Source organism: Xiphias gladius, chromosome 15, assembly GCF_016859285.1.
Source record: "Xiphias gladius isolate SHS-SW01 ecotype Sanya breed wild chromosome 15, ASM1685928v1, whole genome shotgun sequence".
Taxonomy (NCBI): Eukaryota; Metazoa; Chordata; class Actinopteri; order Istiophoriformes; family Xiphiidae; genus Xiphias; species Xiphias gladius.
The window spans coordinates 11390599-11404900 of record NC_053414.1 but is presented as its reverse complement, the minus strand read 5'-3'; the positions used below and the strand labels follow the sequence as shown (position 1 = coordinate 11404900).

General features: G+C 42.5%; 1 protein-coding gene across 4 annotated transcripts in view; it reads left to right on the top strand.

Annotated features, from left to right (window-relative positions):
* fhip1aa (FHF complex subunit HOOK interacting protein 1Aa) overlaps positions 1–14302 on the top strand; it is a 34326-nt gene that overhangs the window by 15924 nt on the left and 4100 nt on the right. For 2 of the 4 annotated variants that reach the window (XM_040146523.1, XM_040146524.1), the window contains exons 3-11: positions 673–893; positions 6240–6920; positions 8386–8544; positions 8677–8763; positions 9633–9800; positions 11444–11523; positions 11720–11922; positions 12798–13796; positions 13900–14078. In XM_040146523.1, the coding sequence (XP_040002457.1) occupies positions 786–893; positions 6240–6920; positions 8386–8544; positions 8677–8763; positions 9633–9800; positions 11444–11523; positions 11720–11922; positions 12798–13796; positions 13900–14078 (2664 nt within the window). In that variant the 5' untranslated portion in view covers positions 673–785. Of the gene's footprint in view, positions 1–672; positions 894–6239; positions 6921–8385; positions 8545–8676; positions 8764–9632; positions 9801–11443; positions 11524–11719; positions 11923–12797; positions 13797–13899; positions 14090–14302 lie in introns of all 4 variants that reach the window. The other 2 variants (XM_040146527.1, XM_040146525.1) reach the window with 2 other exon arrangements.

Below are 14302 nucleotides of genomic sequence, written 5' to 3'. Positions count from 1 at the left end.
AAATTAGTTCCTTTCTGGGGGAAAAAGTGGCATCTTCCAAATTTCCATGGTGCCGATGTGAGTGTTGGAACTGATCTCTGACACTATTTTCAACTAAAATAATATATATATTTTTCATCCAAACAAGCAATGTGAGCACTGCGGACTTTTCTTGCCTAAAAATGTTGTAAATGTGTTTAATCCAGAAATGAAGCCAGCACATACCAAAATCATGTCTGATATACAAAACTAGCAGCCCCCCCCCCCTTCAGCCAGGGAAGTTCACACCTAGTTGCTGTTTGCCTTCTGATGTCAAAAAAATGTTTCTGTAATAAGAGTGATGTCAGGGGGCCTGCAGGAATCCTCTGTGGGTGTCTGAGGTATTCCAAAAGTAATTTGACAGCTCCGTCCAAAGTCCAGAGTACGGCAGGCAACTCTCTGAGCCAAAGTCAAGCAAGATGTGTCTCTCCCTCCTCTCAACTGAGTCATCTGACTTTGCCTGTTTTTGTTCTGTTTCCTGCATGCCTGTCATAGCTGCTGTCTAGCCATGCAGAGGCAGAGAGGGAAAGCATTGCACTGCAGTCACCAGTCATAACACTGCATCTGTGCTGCTATTTTATGAAGCAACTTTTTGTGGTTCTGTGTGTCATGATATCTGCTTGTGAATTTTTTTTTTTTTTCTTGGCTCCACAGGTCCTCTATGATTATTCCTCCTCCTGTGGTTATGGTAGCACCCAGCAAACAGTCAGGAATGTCCTCCTTCTCCTGCCTATGTCATGGTTTAACTCACATATGATCCGGTCACCATGATGGCCTCCATGGTTGCCAACGGAAACCGAGACGGGCAGTCTCTGCTCTTGAAAGGGGTGGATCCAGAGACCTGCATGATTGTTTTCAAGAACCACTGGGCTCAGGTAAACCCCAGCACTAAATCAAAGCTTCCAGGTCTCGAAGAAAAAGTTACTGTAAATATGCAAATTATTTTCTTGTGGAGAGTTAGATGAGAATATTGATACCACTTCAAAAACTGCAAAAATCCATTTACTATAAGCTAAACAAATGTAAAAATTGCAATTTGTGATTGTAGAGGGAATTACATGCATTAACTTTTTCCATTTACCACTTATCTGCAGTGTTTCCACGGGTTGCTGAACAAACTTATGACGACAGCAAGACTTTTGAAAGAGTTACAGTATGTAACTCCAAGTAAAATACGATGCGTTAGCATATTACCTGCTGGCTCCAGCTCCGTACTTATTGCACAGATGTGAAAATATTTTAAATCTTCCAATTTATCAGCAGGAAAGTAAATAAGCATAATTCCAAAACTTATGTTGAACTATTCCTTTAAAATATTCTCAAAATTGTTAAAATCCTCTGTCTGAGCCTCAGTTCAACTTAAAATAGTGGTTCCTCACCTTTTACCCTGTGTCACTTTAGATCAAAGGAAGGTATTCTTAGGACCCCTCCTCCCAGGTTGCATGTTTGTGTGAGCAGTCTGATTAAAAGAGATTTTCACACTGTAGATTGTTTAATTTGAGTTACTTTTAGAGGACTGATAAGGTATGACTATCCAGTATTTCATAAGAGCAACGATTATAGAAACGTCAAAAAAAAAAAAACAACAACATAATTTTGTGTCCCAATTTCTTCTTTTCTATCCACTTAATCATCAGGTTACCCCTTTATTTATCTTGCAACCCCTTGAGGGAGCTCAGACCCACAGTTTGGGAACAACGGGCTATAAAGCACATCCAGGTTACATTAAACCAGAATCAGTGCATACAGTGAGCCCAAGCCTGTTCACATTCAGCCTGACTTCTACTGCGAAATCCTGACAGTAGAAACTGTCTGGCTAACTCCAGTCCCGACAAACTGCAGCGCGCTCATGGCCAGTGGAATCTTGGCAGCGTGAAGACAGCCGTCTCAGACCTTTTGGCTCTTAGCAGCAGCATGTGTCCCCGTTCACCCATTTGGGACCTGGCAGCCTGCTTGTCCTACTTCTCCCACAGCGAGATGAACGAACGTTACACCCACTGACATACAGTATGTGCGACGGTGGCCAGGCATTGAAGGGGTAGAAATGTGTGTTGGTAACTGTCAGCTGCGTTTATGTCAGCGTCAGTGGCTGTCAGCGTGGGGTCCGACCCTCTTGTCAGTCAGCAGGCTCCGTGGTGTTCACAGCTAAATTAGGCAGAATCCTACTTTGTTTTTATATTAACTTCAAAACTGGACAAGCTTGTAGGGATTAGCTTTGTTAATTGGTCGCAAGCTGTGAGGTTTAATGCACTTGCATAGACTTTACTATAAGTCCTTGTTGAACTATAGTTAAAGCCCCCCCCCAATCAAAAATGTGTTTTACTTTGATATCTGAGCTTCACCGTGCAGAACGATGTAGATGTGAAGACTTCGACACTAGAAGGCTGTTTTCACATTCGTCTGCTGAAGGGGGAAAGTTGCTCTGTAAAAACCATCAATCTGTTTAACATGTATATGTATAAGGATGATTTTGTGACATCCCGACAAGTTGCAAAAGTGTGACGTTGAAATTTGAATGCCCCAGTGCACATTCCCCGAGTATTGACTTTTTAGTGAAGTAGGAGACATCTTGAATATTTGCACTTCATAGATTCTGGCAAAGGACTAGATGTAATTTTAAGAATTTTTCACAAGGTAATTAAATTCCTTTTAGTGCGAATACCATGTCAGACACAAATTATTCTTGTTCCAAGCAGCACATTTTTATGTCCCACTACTTTGGTACACGGTACGCAGCGTCTGAGACTCTGTAGATAGAATCTACAATGACTCAAGAAAGATGCATAGTAGAAACGTCAGACTTACACCACAGATGCTCCATATGGCGTAGACTATCTGACTAGATTTTGGAGCACCTTTTGTCATACATTTGCAGACTGATTTCCCAGAAACTGCTGTGAACACTAAGCTAACACATCCAATTTGATACCAGATATGTAGTATGCAAGCAGAAACATGATGCGAGGGAAAACCTTTGGTAATTACTGAGCTAATCAGATTAATTAAGAGGAAATTGATTTTTCTTGTAGACACAGTAAGTCTTACAACTTACACCACAGGTACCCCATATGGAGTAGATGATCTGAATGAATGTCTTGCTGCGTACATTTGCATATCAATGAGCTGAACCTGTGTTTGTTTGTTGTTTAACGTGTGTTACCATTCCTGATGACAAACTACCATTACTGTGAGCATATGTTTTCTTTTGTTATGGAGATCATGGCGAAACATAAGGCAATCCCATTGCCTCATGTTATATGTATTAAAACATGTCTGGAGGGAATCTTTAACCGTTTCTTTATTAGTTTTCAGTGCGGCTGTTTATAATTTTTCACTTGTGTCGTTGTTTTGTGGGCGAGCTTAGAGGTTCATTATTGAATGTGGAAATAGTAGTTTGACGAACAATTCATAGTACATGTTCCACCTACTGAAAAAGTACTTCCAGTAAGTGGCATTTTTTTGTTGGACTCGTTTTGATGTTTTCACTGGATTGCTGGATTGAGATGCCTGTTGTTTGATGGGTCAGGTAATGTTGTTGGTGGATGATTGATGTGGAAATACTGTGTTGTAAGCAGGCTTATTGTTGAGTGACAACCAGTGTTTAGGCACACTTTTGTAGTTTGTTTTTGACACATGCATGACACATGTTACAGTAAGACATTTTCAGGGATTCACATATTTCTTCACTTTATAACTAAGGGTTATTATTGTCTTGGTTTTCAAGCTTTTCTTTAACCATGATAACAGAATAAAAAAACAGTGTTCACTATAACCAAAATCCAGCTGATGTTAAAAATAACATACATACAGACTCGGATTCATGTTGCAAGTTTGTCAGTAGCTGCATGGTTTTACTTTTTTCCTTTTTTAAATTGGGACAGAAGTTGTTGTAATCAAAAATACAAGAGACCGACGAGTCCCAGCTTCTGACTGTGAACAGAAAAAATGAGAACTCCCTGTTCCAGATTAAAGCTTCTTTTGCTTTAGGCAAACTGGCAGCACAATTTCACTCCTGCAGAGTCTTATTTCCATGCTTAGTTAATATGTAGCCTGATAAGAGTCCCCTTGACTTTGGTTTCAGTTCGGAAAACCTTGAAATCCGAGTCACTTGTTGTAAGTAATGTTGGTTTTGTCCCTCTGTAAGAAGCTCTGCCTGTTCCAGAGTGAAAAGATAAGGTTTATGTTCATTTGCTGTCCCTTATCTGCCGCTCTTCAGGCCTCACAGAGCGAATGGTGTCTGTTGTGACATTCAAAGTGATCTGTCTGTTGCATTGGCTGCCAAAAATCTTTAAATATAGACAGTGTAGTGTGGGCAGATTTTTACTTGTCAATATGGCTTTTCAGAGTTACTGACTTATTCCATTCACAATGTCAGATGACCCCCAATAAATATTTCAGTTTTATGAATATGGTTCTCTTTAGTAACATGTAGCGTTTATGTTGAAGCACTCCCATTTGCACACTGAGGAACATCTTCAGACTCCGCTTTAGTTCTCAGACATCAGTCCAAAGAATAGAGGGAGTCAGACAAAATAGTTAACAGGTTAACAGATTTCAGTTAAATTAGCTTTGTCCCTGCTCCCATCTCTCAGCTGAAGTTGCGTTTTTGCTGATTACAATGAAACTTCGTCTTTGGGCATCTGTCAACTAAAATAAAATCACAGAAGTTAACTGTGAAAAAAGTTTGAAGAGTTTCTGCTCTTTCACTTTCCACACCCAGACTTGTCCTGCCAATAGTGTCCCATGGTAATTAAATATGAAACAGTCCAATATAAAGTTACTGAAGTTTATTACCTCAGTGCAGCACAAACACAGTGTGGAGTTGGCAATGTGATGCTACCTTCAGTTTGACATCAACGGTCTTCATCCAAATTTACACTCTGACCAACCTCCCATAACTCACCCTGCTGGTGTGTCATCACCCATTATTTGCGTGGGTGTCTTTTGTAGAGCTGGTCCTGGGACTAAAAATCAAAACCTGGACCTTTTTTTTGTGATCTTTCTCCAGCCTGAGCCCAGTGCTTGGCCACATTTTCAGAGCTCATGCCCACTGACATTCCCTATATGGCCCATATTGTGATTAATGATGCAGGCTTTAAAACTGACCCGTCAGCACTGTCAGACTCATACTGGACGATAGCTAACATCCACGCTTACTAGCAGCTTGTGTGCAGCTGATCTCGATAGTGTCGGCATTATGCCTGCAGGCAGCCCAAGCCCACGATCCATATGTCCAGTAAGTAAAATCCTTGACTGATCATCAGACCAGGTCCCTGCCTGTCACTTCAGTAAGAGCTGGAGCTCCGGATTTGGACGGATCCCTGCGGCTCAGGCCACTGGGTCAGGCCCCATTGGGCTCAGGCAGGGATTACAAACTCTGTTCTCTTGTTTCCAGAAGCCATGCCCAGTTCTCTTGTGGGCAGCCAGTTATTGTCATGGCAGCAAAGGCAGGCTGGGGACATTGGCTCCATTATTGTGACTCTGGTTTCTATGCAGCGGACACACAAGGGAGGGACTGGTTACACAAAGGACTGTTTCACTCTGTGCTACCCAACTGAGTTTATCTTTACTGTGCTGTTGGTTTATTTACACCTCATATTTGTTGATACTTAACCTGTCAAGAACAAGGAGATTATTTTACCTGTAATCTATCAGTTTTAACATGGTATACAAGCACCGGTTATACAAATAAGATGAACTTGTGTATACAAATAACGCTTTAATATAGACTGTAAACATGACTTCCCTTTTTAAAAATTATCAACTGATTGCAAAGTCTGATGTGTTGAAGCATGGCAATTTAGCGCACAATCCCAAACCTGTTTTTGCAAAGGTCGACCACCTTTTTAAAAATGTACTAACCTGTGGGTAAATGTGGCAGGTTATCATTCCCATCAGCTACAAAACTGAGTGAATTTATTAATTTCTACATCTTCACACAAAGAGAGAGAATCAGTATAATGAATAACTTTTATACTTTGCTGACAAAGTACACAAGCTTTATTTGGTAATTCATACAAGTATTGTATTGTGTCCTTTATTTAAAACCTTCCACCGAAATCGTCCTTATCTCCTAACACCTTTTTATTTTTGAAGTCTAATTCTACAATATATTGATTCATCTCCTTTCTGTGTGGATGTAGTTGTGATTTAGCCAAAGCATGATAATTTATGAAACTGCCAACTTTACAGCTGTAATAATCTACTTGTGCCTCCTGTAGGTGGTGAAGATCCTAGAAAAGCACGATCCCCTGCGCAGCAGTTCCACCCTGCCCTCCCTGAGTGTCATCAACCTCAGCGCTGGCTCTGGCAGTGGCCCTCGTTTTGGCCCCATCCCGGGAGACGAGGCAAGTGCCGTGCAGAACTATGTGGAGCACATGCTGTTCCTGCTGATGGAGGAGGACAGCGGTCAGACTGGTGCTATGGGCCCCATCCTGGAGTTTGTGGTGATGGAGAACGTGATGGAGCGTCTCTTCGTGTGGAGCCTCCGCAGGGAGTTCACAGACGACATGAAGCTGGAGCAGCTGAAGATGTATGAGATGCTGGTGGGGCAGGCGCACCAGCCGCTGTTGCATCACAAACCTATCCTGCGGCCGCTCATGATGCTGCTCTCGTCCTGTTCAGGCACGGCAGTGCCGGCGGTCGAAGCTGAGCTGGTGCTGCTGCTCAACCAGCTGTGCTGCGTTCTGGCAAAGGACCCTTCCATTTTGGAGCTGTTCTTCCACACCAGCGAGGATCAGGGAGCAACCAACTTCCTCATTTTCTCCCTCCTCATCCCCTTCATCCACAGGGAGGGCACAGTGGGCCAGCAGGCCAGAGATGCTCTGCTGCTCATTATGTCATTGTCTGCTGAGAACGAGCGAGTGGCCAAACACATCGCACAGAACACCTACTTCTGTCCGGTCAGTCCCGAGTGATGAATTGCCTTTCCTTTACTCTCTCTCTTGCTCTGTCACTTGGTGGTTTCTGGAATCTCCCCAGCCTCAGTCCTTCTCTAACCCAATCCTGTTCTGTCCTCAATAATCCTAATAAACCAGTGGCACCATTATTAATCCTCGACTTTTTGGAGACCCTGGGCATCAGAGTCGGGCCAAAATATGCAGATGAATTCGTGGACCCACTCAAAACAAGGTTAAAACACCTCTGGCAAAGAATGTTACAAATGTCTGGCATTCATAAAGATTATGGCACGGTTGTGAGCTAATCCCCATGTAAATAATGTCATTTAGCCGCAGCTGCAGACAGTGCGTTGAAAAATGGCTTTTGATGCGATGCCAGTGGAATAACAGGAGTCTAAATTTAATTGGTTCCACTGGCGGGCTACAAGGATAATCTTATAGAGGAAGTATACATCAATGCAACACTAATGATGCACTCATCTTACACTTAAATTAGACTGAGCTGCTATAGGCTCTGTTGTTGTTGGCGATGCCACCTTGTAAATACTAAGATCTGCTTCACTAAAAAAAGAGAGAAATTATATTGGCCTTTTGTTATGTGGAGAGTTTGCTGACATTAACGTATTAATCAATGGCCTTATTACCATATCATGGTTATTATTGCAGGAGTGTTGTAGGCAATAAAAAAACTTGGCTGCTCAAATATTTATGAAGTTCTTGGAGCTGACCTTTTTAGGAGGCATAAATCCATATGTATGCTGTTTTTACTGTGTGAGGAGGAACAGGCGAGCTGATATGTCGGCGGCTGCAGTGCTGTGCTTTTGTATGCATTACATTATCAAATCGTGGAGAGGAAGAAATGAGGTAAAACCGACAGAGCAGAAAAGCTGTGCATATATCATTTATGACATAAACTGCCCCATTAATCTGTAATAAAACTGCTAGTAGTCTCTCTATAATCACTTTTCTTGGGATTATTTTTCATTAGATGACGTATCTATATATCTATATATCTCGATAGATAGATAGATATCATTTGATATATCTATATCTATGTTTGCAGCACAGTCTCCTTATTCTACAATACAGTTAAAACTTTTTACAGGACTTATCTTTTTCACAGATTATTTTTTTTGTGGAGATTGATTTAAAATGGTATTTTAGTTTAGCGTCAAAGTGTTAACGAAAAGGGCACTTCTTTGACAAACTGTAACATAAATACGTCTGTTTTACTGGATAGATATAGAATAGGCTCTTTAATTACTGGTGAATTAATAAAACAGATAATTAAAACTAAGAGTCTGCAGCCAGATAAATGTAACAGCATGTAAAATAGTGGTGGTGATCCTATGTACTAATAGAACAATGGTGAAACTGACCAATAGTCAATAATATTCCTAAATTAAGTTGCGACCTCATCTAGAGTAATGTAACACTTCATTTGATATTAACATCTCTCTCACCTCAGGTGCTGGCCACAGGGCTGAGTGGCCTGTACTCCTCGCTCCCAACCAAGCTGGAGGTCCCCAACGAAGAGTGGCACTGCCTCCACAAAGAGGACTGGCTCCAGATGCCGTCACTCGTCCAGTTTCTCAACTCGCTGGAATTCTGCAACGCTGTTATTCAGGTGAACATGCGTGACGCGGCTGGACGCACCAGGCTCTGCCACATGACAAATGTATTCACACGTGGTTAATGGCTGCAACCTTTTTGCAAGGCATACTTGACTTACATGAGCCTTAATATTGACTGTTCCCAGGTGGCCCACCCTGATATCAGAGACCAGCTGGTTAGTTACATCTACAATGGATTCCTCGTGCCTGTCCTAGCACCAGCTCTTCACAAGGTTGGTAAATATGCAGTATACTCCAGGGGGAAGTGGGAAATGAAAATTGACCATTCTCTTCAGTAACTTAACTTATTGTCCTGGGTGGCTTTTTAGCTATTGCCAAATTACAGGAGGTGGTGTAATTAATACAGGAGTATGAGTAGAAAAAATACATTAACTGTATATGGGCTCTGATTGGAATTAAAGGAATAATTTGACACATTTGGGGGAAAAAAAAAAAGCCGAGTTAAACAAATTAGATATAACATGTATAAGTGCTGAACTTCAGATGTGCTACAGTAGTTGTGGTAGTAGGTGGATTTTGACGCCTTTTATACAGAGCCAAGCTCACAATTTCCCCCATATTTGTAGTCTCTGTGCTAAACTAGGATAGCCGTATCCTGCTTGTAGCTTCATATTTAGCGTACAGACATGGAAGTGGTAGTAATCTTTTAGTGTAAATCTCGGACCAAAAAGTGAATAAGTTTATTTTCCCAAAATGTCAAACTATTCCTTTTAAAATCACCAACCAGGGCATGCTGTATTAAAACCACCAAACCACCTGATAAGGAAAAAAACTCTGTCTGAAGCTTGAAGCTTGAAGCTTTACTCAGTAGTTAAATAGTTGAAATTGTTCCATATGCTTTTATCTGTCCAGAGCTGAAAAATCTGACTATACAGATTAACAGAGTAATATATTAAACAGTGTACTATGTACTCAAATTTGTATAAAAATATCCGTATAACATATCAACATCTGGAGATATACTGCAGATATGTTCAATAGGCTCTTCTCTGTCATGACGATTGTGTTTATTCTGTAAGTTGAGCCCACACGCGCAAACACTCACTCTTACTGCTCACTAATGATTCCTCTCTTGGTGCAGCTGACCCTAGAGGAGGTGATGACCACCACAGCGTACCTCGACCTCTTCCTGAGAAGTGTTTCTGAGCCGGCCCTGCTGCAGATTTTCCTCTCCTTCATCCTCCTCCATCGACACGAGAGCGTCCACATCTTGGATACTCTGGTCAGCCGCATCAACACCCCGTTCCAGGTAACCTTACAGGACAAATGGCTGATGTGCACATGCTTTCTTCTAAAACACACACACACACACACACACACACGTTGCACTCAGATACAGCACGACTCATGTTTGACAACTCAGGAGCAGGTTTCTTAGGTTTTAAAATGACCCCAGAGACTCTTGGACTCATGGTGAAACTTAAATGTCAGTACAAAGCTGGGAGATCGTTGCCATGGTGATGCTCAGTTGCAGGGGCTTATCCTGTTAGCAAAGGCAACTGGTATCAGCATTTCAAAAAAATCCTATTTGTTGGGGTGTCCTGTTTAAATATTTTGGTAGAATTGAACCATTAACATGAATAAATAATAGGTTCTTTACATTGCTGTTTGACTGTATAAATGACTCAGGGAGTCCCCTCCAGTGTTTGCAACACTGACACGCCTGCAGCTCAGTGGAAAATGAAAAGCATGTTTGCTTTTCACACACAGCATGCAAATATTCAACATTTCAGCTAATTTTACTTTCCTGTTTGCTTTTACCTTTTGATGTTTGGTTCTCTTCTTAGGTAGTTGTGATAATGTCAGTTTTTAGAGTTGGCATGCCTGTGACGTAAGGGAAAACTACAGAACATCCTGTATTTTACAAAAAACACTCAATATTGAATCCTCTTGACCTTCTCTAGCACAATCAAAGGAAAAATTACTTTAATCCTGAGGATAAATTGGATTAGCTCTATTTTACACTAATTTTTAGAGACAGCTCTGTGGATGGCAATGTCTGTCAGTCACTGCGTTGGTCCACCTCTTTGATTTGGACTGAAATATTTCAGCAACATTCATGGTCCCCAGAGGATGAATCCTACTGGCTCTGTGATCTGACATTCCCATCAGCCTCAGCTGTCGTTTATGTTTGCTGCTGATTAGCAAATGTTAGCGGGCTAAACAGATACCTCCTGACTAATGACATTCCCACCAGCTGTACTTAGTGTTTGGTTCTGGTTAGCTAATGTTAGCACGCTAACTGTGCGTCATACCTGCTAAACATCAGACGATGCTAACATGTAGCATCGTGCTGACATTAGCATTTGGCTAGTACAGCCTCACAGAGCCGCTGGCATGGCTGTAGAGTTGTAGTTTTGTGATTCTCCTGTTTGCTGTCATGTTTGACGTTACTAACCTAAAAATGAATATGCAGAAGAATATAAAAGTGGCACTTCTCAGTTATTACTGTTCTTTTTCCAGCTTTGGGCCATGTGTGTTAGATTTTAGAGGAGCTGTGCAATTGACTCAAGTATAATAGGAGGAAGAATATGAGTTCTAACTTACAAAAAACTCTCAATTATCCTTTCAGTCTTTCCTGGGCTAACCATAGCATAAGACACTAAGTCAGCAATCCCACTCATATAAAATTTGACTACAACTAATAATTTCTTTTAATTACTTATTAACCTGTTTGGATTTTTTTTCCCTCCATTCATTAATCATTTAGTCTATAAAATGTCAGAAACTAGTGAAAAACTGTCCGTTTATTTTTATTTATTTTTTGTCCAGCTAACAGTCGAAAACTGCAATGTTTAATCTGCATTAATATAAAATATCAAAGAGCATCGTTTTTTTTCATCTTTATTTGTCGTAATACGTGTCATTGTGTCTTTCCATTCAACACTCCAGTTGGGCACTGTGTCGCTGGCACTCTTCCGCACTCTCATTGGCTTATACTGCGAAGATGTGATGCTGCAGCTCATATTTAGGTGAGTGTCTCACACACCTTATCCCAGTTAGAAAGCTTGGTACATCTAATTGGTTTATGATATGAGGAGCTTTTACTCTCCTCATCCCAGAGCAGACTTGTGTTACCATCTGTCTGCTCACTACCCCCTGCCTCTCTCCCTCCTACGACCACCCGTTGGTTTCCCTAACAGGATCCGTTCCCATCTGCCTTCCCAGGTACCTGATCCCCTGTAATCACATGATGTTGAGTCAGAGGCGTGTGGTGAGGGAGAGGGACTGCTACTCATTGTCAGCGGCCAAGATCTTGGCATTAACACCGTCCTGCTGCTCTCCCGATCACAGCCCCCCGCCCCTCCGACAGCTGGACTCCATCCTCTTTTCCAAGTGTGCAGAGACCACCAATAACAGCGACACCACAGGTACAAGTGACAGGGCTCTAAGTTTTTGCCCGGTTTATTACAGCTTGGATCTTGTTTCTTGCCGTATCTGACTTTTTCTTGTGATGCTGCTGTGTTCCCAAATCTCAGCAGTTAACTCTGTGAATATGATGATATTTTTTACAGACTGGAATGATGCCCGGACTTACAAAAATAAGACCCAAGTTGTAATAAACAAGAATTATCCTTCTAGGAGGGTAAAGTACCGCTAATTATTACCCAGGTTGAAAGGTTCCCCAGCTGCAACCTGGAAGTTTCAATAATAACCTTTGAGAAGCCTGAATACTTTATAATGTTTGTTCAGAATGTTTTACAGATTAGTCAAAATGAATGACTGCTCCTGAGCCATAGTTTTAATCAGCTTTTATGGATGTTTTTGCTGCTTTCAAATCAGATGCAAGATGATTTCATGCAGCAGATCATACTATTCATAACCCCACTTGAGTGGGTGGATGTTAGAAGCTCCGTAATAGTGGTGTGCAGTCAAAACGCAGTCAGGACAAACAGCATAACAGAGGAAAATGGAAAGTTGCTCACCGTGGGAGTTATAAGCGCTAAACAAAACAATTATAACAAGTATAATTTATTAACATCACATTTCCAAAATCTTTTCAAACATATAGTTTTGGGTACAGTGCACTGCAAGGTGTTGATGTGCATATCATTGTGACATAAACGTGTAACAGGGTTGATGATGTGTATTTTATCAAATAGTGAGATCACCAGCTGTTTCGTTGTTTTACTTCACTTTGCCCCCTGTAGTTACACGTCAAACCCATTAGTTCTGCTCTGTGGGAGTGCTGCAGTGAGGCGCTGCACGCCAGCTTTTATCAACATTTCCTGTCTGTTTTTCCTAGAGGAAAAAGAGAGCTTCTCAGAAGAGGCTGACGATAACTCCTGCACCATCGGCTCAGAAATCTACCTGGATGTCAGTTACCTTCATTACCTCTACGACGCCCGTCTGGGCATCAGCAGCTGCATACGGGCCTGCCAGGTTTGGTCAGCCCCGTACGACGGCGAGGAACCCCCACCTGAGAAATACCAGCCGGGAGTCCTCGAGGAGCCGGGGCTCAAGAGTCGACAAACCCAGATGGCAGTCAAGAGAGTTCCACAGTTGCCGGCGCCGCGCCCTCGACCCTGCCCGCCACCGAGTACAGAGTCGCCCTCCGTCAACCAGATGGAGCTGGAGTGGGATGATAGTTATGATGCATGCCCGGTGCAGACTTCAGGGGCTCCAATGGAGAGTAAACCTCCACGGGTGCCTCCTGCTGAGCCCCCGAGCCACATCCAGGAGATGAGAAGAACAGCCATCATGTTGGTTAAAGGCTCATACATCGAGGAAAATGAGTTCCAGGACGACGTCATGGTGTATGATCTTGTCGCCAAGAAAGACGCTAGAGATGTCGAGCGCAGTAAGCACAAACCCAGTGGGTCAGAATCAGAAGAACCCCAACCAGGCGCCGCAGAAGTTCCCCTAAAAAATGGACTAAGTGTAACACTTCCAACCGCTGTGATGGCTGACAATGGCAAGAACAGCTTGGACACAAAGGCCAAAGGTCAAACAGATTGTAATTCAAACCTCCAAAACACGACTGCTGCTGAGTGGGGAGACGACCTTTTGGCTCAGTATGAGGAGCTCATTCGTACGTTGGACACACAAGCAGGTGGAAAACCGGTTACAGCAGGCGGAGAGTTGAAGAAGCCTGTCGCACCTGTGGAAGACGGGGAGGAAGAGGAGGAGATGGATTTCACCTCCTTCTCTGCTGAGACACCAGAGTCAGAGAAACTGCATTCACCATTTGGGACCAAGCTTTTTAGCGGAAGTGCCAGTAGAAGCCATTCAGTGCCTTTTACAGGTAAGTGGAGGGAAACCTTCGCTCTGCAGCAGCTTCAATATTCACCAAAAATCACACGGGGACAGCACTATTAAGAGATTATTTATAATTACTCTTTTGGCAGGTCCATTCGTCAGTGTGCTCTTGTCTCGTCTGGAGAACATGCTCTCTAACTCGCTTTATGTCAACTTGTTGGTGACGGGCATCCTGGCTCAGTTGGCGGCCTACCCTCAGCCTCTCCTGCGCTCTTTCCTCCTCAACACCAACTTGGTTTTTCAGCCGACTGTTCGCTCCCTGTACCAGGTAACAAAAACGTGCGTGTGCGTGCGTAGGCAGGAGTGTGCCTTTCACTTAAGTACCTTCCACTGAGGTTCGTGTGTCATCCGGTAAACCAAGAGAAGAAAAAGAAAGCAAAAGATGTGCATTTTGTGGGATTGAAAGATGCTGAGACATGCAGCTGGCTTTTCAGAAGTGTGATTGAAAATAGGAAAACAATGTGCTGTTTGAAATCTGAGCCCTCATGAGTA